General features: G+C 60.8%; 1 protein-coding gene across 1 annotated transcript; it reads right to left on the reverse strand.

Annotated features, from left to right (window-relative positions):
- Positions 1-780: 780 nt before the first annotated feature.
- On the reverse strand, positions 781-10,159 carry CHST3 (carbohydrate sulfotransferase 3). The gene is made up of 3 exons (XM_049810946.1): positions 10,036-10,159; positions 3,146-3,382; positions 781-2,991 (listed from the first exon to the last, which is right to left on the reverse strand). Exons 2-3 carry the CDS (start codon positions 3,280-3,282, stop codon positions 1,761-1,763), a joined length of 1,368 nt encoding a protein of 455 aa, XP_049666903.1. The 5' UTR covers positions 3,283-3,382; positions 10,036-10,159; the 3' UTR covers positions 781-1,760.
- Positions 10,160-12,150: the final 1,991 nt, after the last annotated feature.

Raw genomic sequence — 12,150 nt, forward strand, 5'->3', positions numbered from 1 at the left:
CCCTCTCCCCAGCCGGCTGGCGTCGAGCACCCTGAATTCACACCTTGAGGCCAGATGCTCCCCAGCGAGCAAGGCGGCCACGCTCGGAAAACCTCCCTAGCCGGCGGGAGCAGGCGGCCGCCCAGGGCTCCGGCGTGGCTGCTCCCCACCGGCCGGCCCCGTGCTCCTCAATGCCGCCTCTGTTCTCCCTCTTGGGTCAAAAACACAGCTTTTGTGAGCTCGCCCCAGCCGCGGCTCATCGCCGGGGCCCAGGCGCGTTCCTCCCAGCCGCCCTCCGCCGGCAGAAAGGGAGCCCAGCTGCGGCCAGCCGCCGCCTGATTTTACTTATTTATTTTTGCTTTTGGCTGACAGCTCTGGCTGGGGAGAGGTGACGTGGGGCTGCTGGCCGCACCTGGGGGGTAGCGGGGACCCCTCGGGGCTCCCTCAGCTCCCCAGCAAGTCTTAGGCAGAGAGAACCCCTACCCTCCACCGAAGTGCCTGGCTTCTCCCTTGGGTGGCTGCCGTAACTCAAAATACACGGGGAGTAAAAGGATGTGCTGCAAAGGGGGGCTAAAAATAGGTGTTTTAATTCATTAAATGTGAATTGGAGGGGGCAGCTCAGCACCAGGCTATTGCTGGGTGAACGTCTGCATGTGGCAAACACCCCAAAACTCCCCGTGCCTCTACCAGGTATCGGTCACCCACTGGTGACCAGCACCTTGCTGCTGGCAAGTATTTCTGGGGTTTTCCCCCCCGGGTGGGGGGTGCACACGAATACCAAGGAGACAGGAGACGCTTTGGACTCCGTGCTGTTGCATTTTCGTTTTTAATTAAATAAGTCCGACCGTCTTCCAGCAGGCGCCGCGTTTTGTAGTCACTCCCACCTGAGGTGGGTGCAGTCCTGGTACCGGCCGCACTCTGCTGAGGGTCTGGGGGGGGGGGGTTATAGCCTGTCGGTCCCCGGGGGCTCTCCCGGGATCGTGTGGTAGGGCATGTGGTGGTCGCCGGCCAAAATCTGACCTCCGCCACCTCGGCTCTGGGTGTGTCTCTGTTTCTTTGCGGTACATTGTGTTGCTCTGATTTTTGGGCTTAGCCCCTTGACCTGCCTCCCCCTCTTTTTCATGTAATAAATAAATAAATTTGCCTGGTGACCCTGGTATGCAAATACCCAGGAAAAAAGGAAAAAAAACCAAACCCCAAACCAACTTTGAAGAGGACCAAACTACAAAGTCATCTCATTTCATTGCAGCCCAAGTGCTCCAAGGGCTCTGCAGGTGACTCCTGCCCCAGCATGCCTCTGGGGCAGTTCCCAGTCTGTGCTGGTGTATGAAGGCACTAAACCAGTAAGGCCACTGGGGTCCGGGTCCTTGCTGGCACCACGGAGGTCTTGTCCTTGCCTCATCCTAGCTGGGGGTGGGGGTTGCAACACAGAGGTGCTTGGTCCTGTCGCCCTCTGCTCGCCCTCACCCTCCTCTTCCTCGGCACAGTCCCCAAGCTGGGGAGGTGGCCCCGGTGCCGAACCCCCCCCCCGCTTTTCCCCACTGCCCCTCAACCTTGCGATTTCCCCGTTCCCGGAGGAAATTGTGTAATTCAGGCTCTGCGGGACCCCGGGGTCAGCTCTGGCAGGATGCTCCAGCTCCTGAGGCTGCCGATTTCCACCCGGCAGCGGCGAGGAGCATCTCCGGGAGCAGGGACCCCCGAGTCTCCTCCGGGCCGGCCGGGAGCACGGCTGCAGCCCCTCATTCCCCCCCGCCGCCGTCCGTTCCCCCCTCCCTCCGCCGTTACGTGACCCAGGAGGGCTGTGCCTCCTCCAGCAGGCTGAAGGAGCGGTTAGCCAGCGCGGCGGGACTGCTGGCCAGCTTGTAGCCAAAAAGGCGCATGGCCGGGGCGCAGGCATCCTGCACCACCTGCGCCAGCTTGAAGGGGATGCTGAACCGCCACTTCTCAAACTGCTCAGAGGAGTTTTTGCGGGTGGAGTAGACGCCGCTGCCGTCGCGGGGCGCCTGCGTGTTTTTGCCGATCCACTCCTTCACCTGGGGGGTGAGGGGGAGCCCGGCGAAGCTGTACATCTCCTCTGCCTTCTGTAAGGGCGCCTGCGCCACGTCCTCATAGCGGACCAGCATGTAACGACCCCGCAGCCAGCCCGGCCGCCGCAGCCCCAACTCGGCTGACAGACGGATGCTCTCACAGTTGCCCCGCAGCCGCTGCACCTCCTCCTCGCGGAGGGGAGCCTCCCCTTCGGATGCCCACTTCTTCCAGGTCTCGTACTTGCCGGAGAAGGCCACCATGCGGGAGGCCAGGACGGCCCGGGGATCCCGCACCAGCTGGATGATGCGCACGTCCAGGCGAGGGTCTTCCACCAGCGGCTGCAGGAACTCCAGCTGCCGGATGCGCACCGTCTTCAGGGCCACGTGCTGCTTGCGCTGGCACGCCTCGGCGGCCAGGGTGATGTTGAGGGGGCCGCAGCGGCGGTTCTTGCAGTGGTACTTCTCGAAGACCTTCTTGGCGCTGGGCGTGCAGACAGGCTCCTCGCAGAGCGAGCGGCTCGAGCCCCGTCGAAACATGAAGGGCGTCAGGTGGTCCTCGGGTGCTGGCAAGATGAAGCTCTCCAAGATGTAGAGGTCACAGAGGAGGAGCTGCTTGAGGACATCCCGGTAGACCAGGGCCGAGCCCACTGCGTTAGCTCCCCCTGGCTCGAAGGTCACCGTCCTCTCGATGTGCCAGAGGGGCTCAAAGAGGTAGAAGATGCTGCCCTGCTGGTTGAAGAACTCTCCCACGAAGGAGGAGCCGGTACGGGTGGTGGCCATCAGCAAGACGTGCCGCCGCGGCCTGGGGTCCCCGTCGCCCACCAGCTGCAGGGTGACGTTGCGCAGGTGAGACCTCAGCTGGGAGAAGGCGGCGTCCAGCTCTTGCAGCGAGGCCAGTGAGCCGTTCTCAGCCAGCGCCGGGCTGGCTTCCGTGCCGTTGGCCTCCGCCAGCGCCTGCGGGGACTGCTTCAGCTTGTCCGACACCCTGTGGGGAGACCCAGTCCAGCCTGGAGGGGAGCGGGACCACCCCCGCGTCCTAGCGGGGTGTGTTGGGGGGGGATCCCGCTGCCCAGGAGCTGGGGGGGGTCGGGGAGAGAAAGGATTAAAAGCATGAGGCAACTTAGGTACCCACTCCCTACCTGGAGATGAAGTTGTTCTCCTTCTCGATGATGACGAGGCCGACGACGAAGACCAGCAGGACGGCATACTTGCTCCTCATCTTCAGGCAGTGCAGCAGCTCCCGGGAATCCTGGGGCAAAGCGCGTCGGATCTCCATGGGGGGGACACGCACGCGTCCCTCCCGCCCACCGGGGAGGTGTCCTGGGCTAGCCGCCCGGCATCGTCTGCTCTGCTGGCCCTGGCCCGGGTGGCCCTGCCTGCGGGGAGAAGGAGGGTCAGCGCGGTGGTGGCTCTCTGCGGGCAGGGGGGAGCGGGCAGGGGTCAGAGGCTGACCCTTCCCTCAAAGGATGAGCAACGAGGTCTCGACAAAAGCAGTAAAAAGGGGGGGAGCTCCTTCCTACTGCTCCCATCCCGCCCGTGAGGAGCAGCTGCCCAAAGCCCCCATCGGCTGCTCCTCCTCCTTCCCGAAATACATCTCCCCGACAGGACCCCTTCCCGCGCCTCTGCTGGCTGCCCCTGCCAGCCCTGAAACTCAATCCCCGCCGCCCCGACAGCTGCTTGCTCCCTGCCGGCCAAAAACCTGCTGCAGGCAGCGAGGCCCCCCCCCGGGTGCAAGAGCAGCTCCTCATCCTGATCCGCTGGGCATCGTGGCTCCCAGCCTCTGGAAAGAGCTACTTTTGGGGAGGGTCGCAGGCTCTGCCGTAGGGCCCCAGCGTGGGGCCGCGTGGCTTCCGCCTTCCTGTGGCACAGCAGCAGCGGCTGCTCAGCCACGAAAATGAAAGCCAGAGGGTTTCCAGGAACCATGGCGGGCCAGAAAATGTTGCTGCTGCTGCCAGTCCCACCCGCTCAGGGTGTAAAATGCTCCTGGGGCCTTTTTCCGAAAAGGGAAAAAAAAACCAAAAAAAAAACCCAAAACAAATGACGGTGCAGCTGCTCGGTGCAGGATGCAAAACCCACTGCGAGACTCGGCATCCCTCCCGCCGCAGCCCTCCTCTTCCTCCTGGGGTCGACGAAGTGGGGGTGATGATAGGAGCTGCTCCGAGTTGCACAAAACCCACATCCCAACTGGGAGGTGGTAGAGATTTTGGGGGTCAAAGCTGCCGTTTGGAACCCCGGGGCAGGTCCCTAGCATGTGTCGTGTGTGCAAATTTACACGTGTAGGGCTTGCCGGTGCCTGCTACCTGGCCGCTGGTTCGCACGCCCGGCATCCAGCCGGCCACGTGGGTGATGCTGTTTGCTTGTCCTGCTTTCTTGGCCAGACTTTCGGTGACTCAGGGAAAGTCTATTTAGCTTTGGTTTGGCTCCTGCCAGCGTGACCCCGGCAGCCTGTCGCACCCCTGCTTTCAGGGGTGAAAGCGAGGGAGCCCGGCAGAGCCCCGTCCTTTGGGGGGGCCCCTGAGGTTTGCTGGAGGGGAGATGCCTTGGTTGAGCCGCGGTACCCATGGCATTCGGCAGGGTGTGGAGCAGGAAAGCCCTGCCAGGCATTGCGTCACGTCCAAACCTCCTCAATGCTGTCCGCAGCCAAAATGTGCATTTTTTTGGTGTCGCTCACTGTATGCCCCTCCCGCTGGGAAGGAGGGAACGTGGGCAGGAGGAGAGGGATGTGCCCCATGGCTAGGGCAGCATCCCAGCCCTCTCTGCGGGAGGGCCAGGAGTTTCCCAGCTTGAGCAAACCACTCAGTTCTCAGGGCTTGGCTTTGAGCCATCTCCTTCCCAGCAAAAGCTGCTAAAAAGAGACACCCGCACTTACGCACCCAGGAAACCGGGGCTTTGGTGGGACGCAGGGATCCTGGAGATCCCTGGTGGCTCCCAAGCTCTTCCGCAGCGGCTCCCCCCTTCCCCCTGCCGTCAGTGGCACCGACATCCCCCCCGCACACGTATGTGTGTGTGTTTAACAGCCCTGTTAGTTTAGTTTGTCAGCACGCCGCTCCTCGGGGACAGGCCAGCAGCCGGGGCAGGTGACCTTTGCCGCGCCGTCCCCCGAGTCCCCCCTTGTCGGTCCCGCTCGGTGCCCCTGTGACGACAGGACTTGTCGGAGTATTTGAGCAACCGAGAGAAGAAATAAAATATACAAAGCCCTCGGCGTGCAGCCACGTCTCTCGGCACCCGGCAGAGCTGCTGGCTTTGCCGCTGCAAGGGACTTTTGGGTTTGCGGCATCCCGGGGAGCAGTGGCGGTGGTCTTGCATCCCTGCCCTCGCCTCCCCGGCGCAGGGGACCGTTGCCTCGCTGCCCAGAGCACGCACGCAGCGGGAGGATGGCATCAACCGCTTGCTCAGACAAAATCCCTGGGGAAAGCCAGCACGGGGTTTTCCCCCTCTAATGCCCCCAGCCAACCGACCGCAAATGAGCCACAGACCAGGAATTACTTGCGGGGATGACACAGAGAGCCATTTCCAGCAGCGCTGGCGAAACCCCCGATTCACAGGCCCCGGGGCAGACATAATTCTTTAAATAAACAGCCGGCTGCAAATCTCCTGCCTGGGACCCGCAGGGCGGCGGCGACAGGCGTGGGGTTCCTTGCAGAGCTGAGCCACGGGGCTGGGGGACACGCGGGGTGACCCGGCGAGGCTGGCTGGGGCCTGCTTGGCATCCTAAAGCTCTTCCTCGCTGGGGCCCGCGAGGCGCAGCCCGGCCGGGGCAGCGAGCAAGCCACAAGTGTCCCTTTGTGAGTGGGAACAGAGGGGCTCTGTGCGCCCCGCACGTTCCCCTCCGGCCGCCTGCCGGGGCTCCGCCGGGTCGGATGTGCAAGGAGAGCCACCGGGATGCTGCTACCGCCCCGGGGATGCACCAGCAGCATCCGCTCCCAGGGGATGCGCGCCCGGCAGTGGGAGCAGATGGATGGACATCATCTCTGGCGCCGGCAGGCAGCAGCCAGCCAACGGTCTCCTCTTACGCTGCACATCTCAAAGCAAGACGGAATAATTTCCATGAGCGTTAAACTGAGACGCCCCAGAAGGCGGCACACGCGGCTTGGGGGAACTCCCCCGGTGCTGCTCCCTGCTTTTTCCTATCCCTCAGGCTGGAAATGCTTTTCATTTCAGCAGGGACGGCTACAATTCCCGCTGGCGAGATGGTAAAAGGCTTTGCAGGTTTCCCAGCTAAGTCAAAGCCAGCAAAGGGGCTTTTTCTTTTGGGTGGTGGTGGGGGTTTTGTTCCCATACAAAACTGCTCGGGTGGATATCCGCCACTGCTAGCAAGTTAACTCAACCCTGCCACAGCAAGAAGGAAGGACTCGGACAATTACAGAGATGCCAAACCATTCAAGTCTGCCCCAGCAAGTCAATTCATCGGATGGATGCTCCCACCGGTGTTGGAGGTGGGGTGAGAAAAGCAGCATAGCCCCAGAGCAAGGATGGCGAGGCTCTGTGGTGAGAGGAAGGAGGGAAGGGATGCTCTTGTTGTACTTCCATAGGGTGTTTCGCGGCGCTGCCTGCCTGGGAGAGTGGAACCGGGGTTTTTGGCTCAGTTTTGGGAAAGGAAGGGTCTTTCACAAAGCCTTAGGGTTCTCATCCCCCTCCTCCAGCTGCCCTGAACACCTACTGGGTGGGATCCAGGAAAGAAAAGATGCCTGTGGGCTGGCGGGGGAAGCTAGCTGGAGGTGTGACTGGATGAAGTCACATTTTCCTCTGGTGACTCAACAGGCAACAAATGAGCTCTGGACAAGGAATGGAGGCAAAGCACCTACTTGCAAGCTCCCTCCCTGCCTGAGATCCTTCTGGCCATCCAGCCCCCCGGCCCCCATGCATCCCTGCCCGGCTCCTGGGAGGAAGGAGCCTGTGGGGATCTTCGGCTGAGCTCGCTGCCCCTGGAGTAATTCCCTCTGCGATGCTTTGCTTCATCAGATTAACAGCGGCAACGCGAGCCAGCAAAACACAGGAGAAGAACAACAAAGAGATAAGGCACAGGGGCGGTTATCTGCTCTCCCTGCTGCTCTTTGTCTGCAACCTGGGGAAAAAAAAAAAAAGAAAAAAACCAACAAAAAACCACCCTGAGCTCTCTCTGTATTTACTCTATTTCCGCTCCCCACTTCCTCCCGAGGCTGGCCTTGGGAAACGTGCCACTGACGCTTCCCACTTTGCTTTCATCTCCCAGCAATTTTGATCCTGCCCCTGGCTTTTCTCCAAGGCATGGCACAACCACAGCACCGCTTCGGTTTGCCCCCCGGGCGCAGCTAAGGAGGCTGCCTGGGCAGGTATTTTTTGCTTAAACCCATGTGTATTCAAGCTAAAAAAGGGAAAAGAAAAAAAAAAAAAGTCACCTCCTATGATGTTTATAAAGTTGCCTAGAATAGCCCCGAGACTTGTCAAATTGAAGCCTGAAAACTGCCCATCGGAGGAGAAAGTCGGGAATGCAAAGTTCTTCTGGCTCAGGCAGGGACAGGGCACCAGTGCCTGCGGCAGCCCCAACCCATCCCACTGCAGCACAGAAACCTGGGCACGAGCAGGGGCTGTGTCCCCCAGGGAGGACGGGAAGGGCAGAAGAACTGTCCCCCTGGCTTGGGCAGCCATCCAGGTACACAGCCAAGGGTTTGCTCCTCCGCGTGTTTGGTCCCTCAAGTTAACGCAGGGGCCACGCTTGTTTCTCATCCCCATTCCCTTCCTGGCTCTGCCCCTTAGTCCTTCAACCCGCCTTGGCTTGGTCCTCTGCTCTCCTCTTAACTGGGCACCCAGGGCAAAGCCACCCCGGGAGCTGAAGCATGCAGGTGAGGGCAGAGACCGGAGATTATGCTCAGGAGCAGCAGCAGTGGGCGTTGGTACAAACAAGCACCACTTAAACAATTTGTTTTTCATTGCATGTGCTCTCAAACTCCAGGTGTGCGAGGTTATCTTCTGTCTGCTGTTCATTATCCCCCTCGAGGAGGCACACAGAGCTGTGGGATGACTTACATGAGCTGTCCTTGCTCCTTGTGTCCTAAAAAGCACTGCCCAGAAGGGATTTAGAGGCTGGTGTCAGGCACAGTAATGCTAGCGATAGGACCAGCCCAGGCTTCGTGGCCAGGACGGAGCAGTCTTTGCTCTCCCTCACCTTGGGTGGTGTCCAAAGAAAGGTGTTTTCTCCTGACCCAACCGAGAGAGCTGCTGCTGCCGCCGCCTGAGCCCCTGGTGAATGTGACGGGACTTCAGAGACATCGGTGCCGAGCACGGAAATAAAACTGCACATCTGCAGGCGTGCTGGGCTGCGTTGCCCTGGATTCATCGGGACCAGGAGCCAGCGAGGACCAGCTGAGCTAGCTAACAAGCCTATAACCTTGGAACCAACTTGCTGGAAACCACGGATGCTGGTGGGGTGAGTTTTGCAGCACCACCTGCCGCAAAGGTGCGTGATCAAATGCGCCAACCTGCCGGGCAACAAGGGGATCCGGAGAGCAGACCACCAAGACGGGGGAGAGGACCGCCCAGCCCCGTTTGCTTGGCGCCGGCAGCACAATGCCAGCCGCTGTGCGTGCCGTCGCCCCCCGGCCACGCTGGGAACCGCAAATGCCCGTCCCTGCTTCAATGAGCCCTTTCTCTGGGGCGCAGAGCCCACGGTCCCTCCCACCGTCCTGTGCTCCTTCTCCCCACTGCTCCACGCTAGCCTGGAAGCTCCTCTGCCAAACCCATGCCAAAAACCAGGGATACCACTCACTCTGTGCCCCGCTCTGCTCCCCTTTCACCCCGAGACAGGCGTCTGTAGCCCTCCAGGGACCTCTGGGAGGGACTGGTGGCGAGAGATGTTCACCGGGGGAACAGTGAATCCCTGTTGCTTTTGGGAAAAAGCAGAATGTGCCCAGGTCCTGACAGCACAGGGAGTCCAGGGATGTGAAAAAGAGTCCTGCACTGAAGCAACTCGGTAGATGTGGGAAAATCGTGGAGTTCAATCCCTGTCTTGGCGTGGTGTCATAAATCATTGACTGTGGAAAAGGAGACATTTTCCCCTGGGGATCGAAGCCAGGCTCGTGTCCCACGGTGCAAAGGCCATGGGGTGCAATCAGCTCCCCCGAACGTGGCTGGGAGCAGCTGCCAAAATCCCCTCAGGTGCCGAGCGGGGACTCTGCCCGGGGCGGCCCTTTCCCCCCCAAGGTAACCCCATGCCAGCCAAGTCCCGTCTGGGCGCCTGGGGCCGTTAAGGTGCCGGTGCCCCAGCACCAGCAGAAAAGTCACTGGTTCCTGGTGGCCAGGAGCCGGCCGAGGGCCAGGGTGCCCCCGCGGTCCTGGGGCAGGAGGAGAAAGGGTGAGGACAACTTTCCAGTCCTCCCTGGTAGGGGCTGACAGGCCGGATGATGCAACTCCGGGATGGTTGTGAGAAAGTCTCCTTTTCTCGGCCCAGACACGCTTCGCTCCGGACGGAAGCTCAGCGTTGCAGCTGAAGAGCTCGCCCTTATTTAATTTAAAATTTTTTCCCACCTTTTTTTTTTTTTTTTTTTTCCTTTTTTTTTTTTTCTTTTTCCCCCGAAAGAAAGCAACGGAGCGAGCTGCTCGGGCTGAGCGGTATGTCCGGAGGACTTTCTTTTCCCAAGGCAGGGCTCTGGGATCCAGCAGCCCGGGCCAGCGGAAAGACATCGCCGGCTCTGCCCCGCTCCGGGAGCGGGCGGCGGGGGGCCCCGCACGGAGACAAAGGAACGGCCGAGGCCGGAGAGAGCACAAAGAAGCCGGGGCCGCCCCCGCGGGGGGGATGCGGCCGCCGAGCCCCCGGCCTCTCCCGGGGGCCCGTTCCCCCTGCCCGGGTGTCGGGGCGGCGGTCTCTCCTCGCACAGCCCAACTTCCAGCAAGTGCCCTCGGAGCCGGGAGAGAAAGGCCGGACCCCCGCCCGCCATCGTCCCCCTTCTCCCCGGGGTTCCCGCTACCGCTGCCCATCGCTCCCGGTCCGTGTCCTCCGTCCCCTCCCCGTTTACGCTCCGGTTTCAGCCCCATCGGTCCCCGTTGCACCTACCCGGCGGCGGCGGCGGCTCCTCGGGGCTCGCTCGCCTGGTCCTGCCGTGCGGGAGGAGGGAGGGCAGCGGGTCCCCTGCTTTTCTTCACGGCGCTGTCATCCTCCCTCCCTCCTTCTTCCCCTCCTTCCCTCCCCTCTTCCCTCCCTCTTTCCTTCCTTCCTTCCTCCCTCCCGGGGGGGGGGAGAGGCCCCGGCTCTTGGACGCGGGTCCCGGGGCGGAGCCGGGCAGGGTCCCCGGGACAGCCTGCCCGCTGCCTGCCCGACATGTCGAGCTTGGAAATCGGGAGTTGCCGGCCCCGGGTTGGCAAGGGTCCCCCCGGGCTCTGGGAGCGGGTTGGGGGGGGGGGGGGGGAAATGGGGGGCTGGGAGCGCGCAGACACCCCGCAAAAATGTCCCACGGTGGCCAAGGCGAGTCCCCTCCCGTGGGGCGATTCGGGCCGTGGGTTCCTGTCCAGGCTTCTGCGCAAAGCGGGGTCACAGCAGGGTGGTCAGGGCTTTATCCTGCAAACCTCCAAGGTTGGAGTCAGCACAACCTCTCCAGGCAGCCTGCTCGCTGCCGCGCTGTCCTCCTGGGGAAAATGTTTCTCCTTGTATCCACTCCGAACCTCTCCTGTTCCAGCTCTTGCCTTCCCACTGGGTGAGGAACCTGGCTCCATCTTCTCCGTGGCCACCTCGCAGGCGTGGGAAGGCTCCTTCTCCTTCTCCCCAGCCAAAACTGGCTCCAGGGTCGGCACCTTTCTCCCCAAATTACCAAACTCCGTTTTTCTCCCCTTACAGGAGCTGTGGGTGCATTTGGCGATGGCCATATAGCATGGTGTGCTGTGCTGGTGAGCATGAGCCTGTGTGCCCTGGGAGGGCAAGGAGTGAGAGCATCTTACCGGGAGCAGACTGGGAGCTTTGGGGGACACTGGCTGTCACCGTCCCCACAGGGCAGGCTCAGGGTCTGGAGCATTAAACTGTATAGAAATGGCTATTCTGGCTTATGTGCAGAAATTCATACAGCTCCCTCAGAGCCCCGTAACGTTAGACACCAAAGAGCTGAAAGACATCTGGCTTTGCAGGCAGAAAGAGATCCGAAAAACTAGTCCCAATAAAAAGTTTCAGCCCTCTTTCACATTCCTGGCATAGTTTTTCTGCTACGCATGTGGCACAGGCAAAAATGCAGGTTTTCTTGGCATTCGTGTGCGATGACCTGCACAGCTTGTTAGTGGCTTCCTACTAACGAAGGTAACGTGTATGGGTTTAAGCGCAGAGTGCCAGCACCGTGCTTGCAGTGACAGTGGGTTTGTGCAAATGTATACACGTGCGTATTCATATATATGTAGCAATGTGTATTAACGCGGGGATGTTGTGGACCTGCCCGGTGTTGCTTGGAAGCGCGTGGGGCTGGTGGCACAGTCTGTATGCAAACATCAAGGCAGGAAAGCCTGGGTGTGATGTTTAGGGTATAGCCTCCATCCGTCCATCCATCTTTCTGCTTTTTCTGGTTTTAGTGGGCATCCCGCAGCCAGTAACTCGGTGATCCAGCTGCAGATGGGCACGGTAACTCTGGTACACTCCTGCTGCGGCTCTGGCTCCCGCAGAGCCACCGATGGAGCCAGGGTGAAGGGCAGCGTCTCGCAAACTCTGCCCAAATGAGGCAAAACCAGGGCTTGCAGGATCAGGCCTGTGTAGGCTGTCAGGTTAATCACGTCAAAACGAGCAGATAAGTCTGGCTGGCCGCGCACTGCAGGAGTTGTGTGGGGTTCTGAAACACTGCAAAGCATTTGAAAGCTCCTCGCTTGTTATTTCAATTGAAATAGGGAATTCTGCCTTGGATTTTGTCAGCAGAGAAGATCTTGGTTAAAATACATCCCTAATATGTGAATAATTTTGAGATGAGGGCAGGGAGAGGCTGGTGGGGAGTGGGACACCCATGCTAGCGGAGTGTCGCTGCCTTTGTAGGATGCTTTTGCAGTGGTCCCAGGGGGATGGTGGGTGGTAGGAGCAGAGGAGGGACCCTTCCTCGCACAGCTGTCATGTGGGGCACAGCCTGGGCTGGAGCACGCCCGCCCAAGCCCGGGGTGCTCTCCCTACCTGTTCTGCACGCACATGCGGAGCTCTGGATGGAGATCG

This window comes from Accipiter gentilis, chromosome 9, assembly GCF_929443795.1.
Source record: "Accipiter gentilis chromosome 9, bAccGen1.1, whole genome shotgun sequence".
NCBI lineage: Eukaryota > Metazoa > Chordata > Aves > Accipitriformes > Accipitridae > Astur > Astur gentilis.

Excerpts from the sequence above, each read along its gene's own strand:
- CHST3 (XM_049810946.1), bottom strand. The coding sequence starts at position 3,282 with ATGGAGATCCGACGCGCTTTGCCCCAGGATTCCCGGGAGCTGCTGCAC. Across the intron at positions 2,992-3,145 it reads GAGAACAACTTCATCTCCAG|GGTGTCGGACAAGCTGAAGC; the intron begins GTAGGGAGTGGG and ends GTCTCCCCACAG.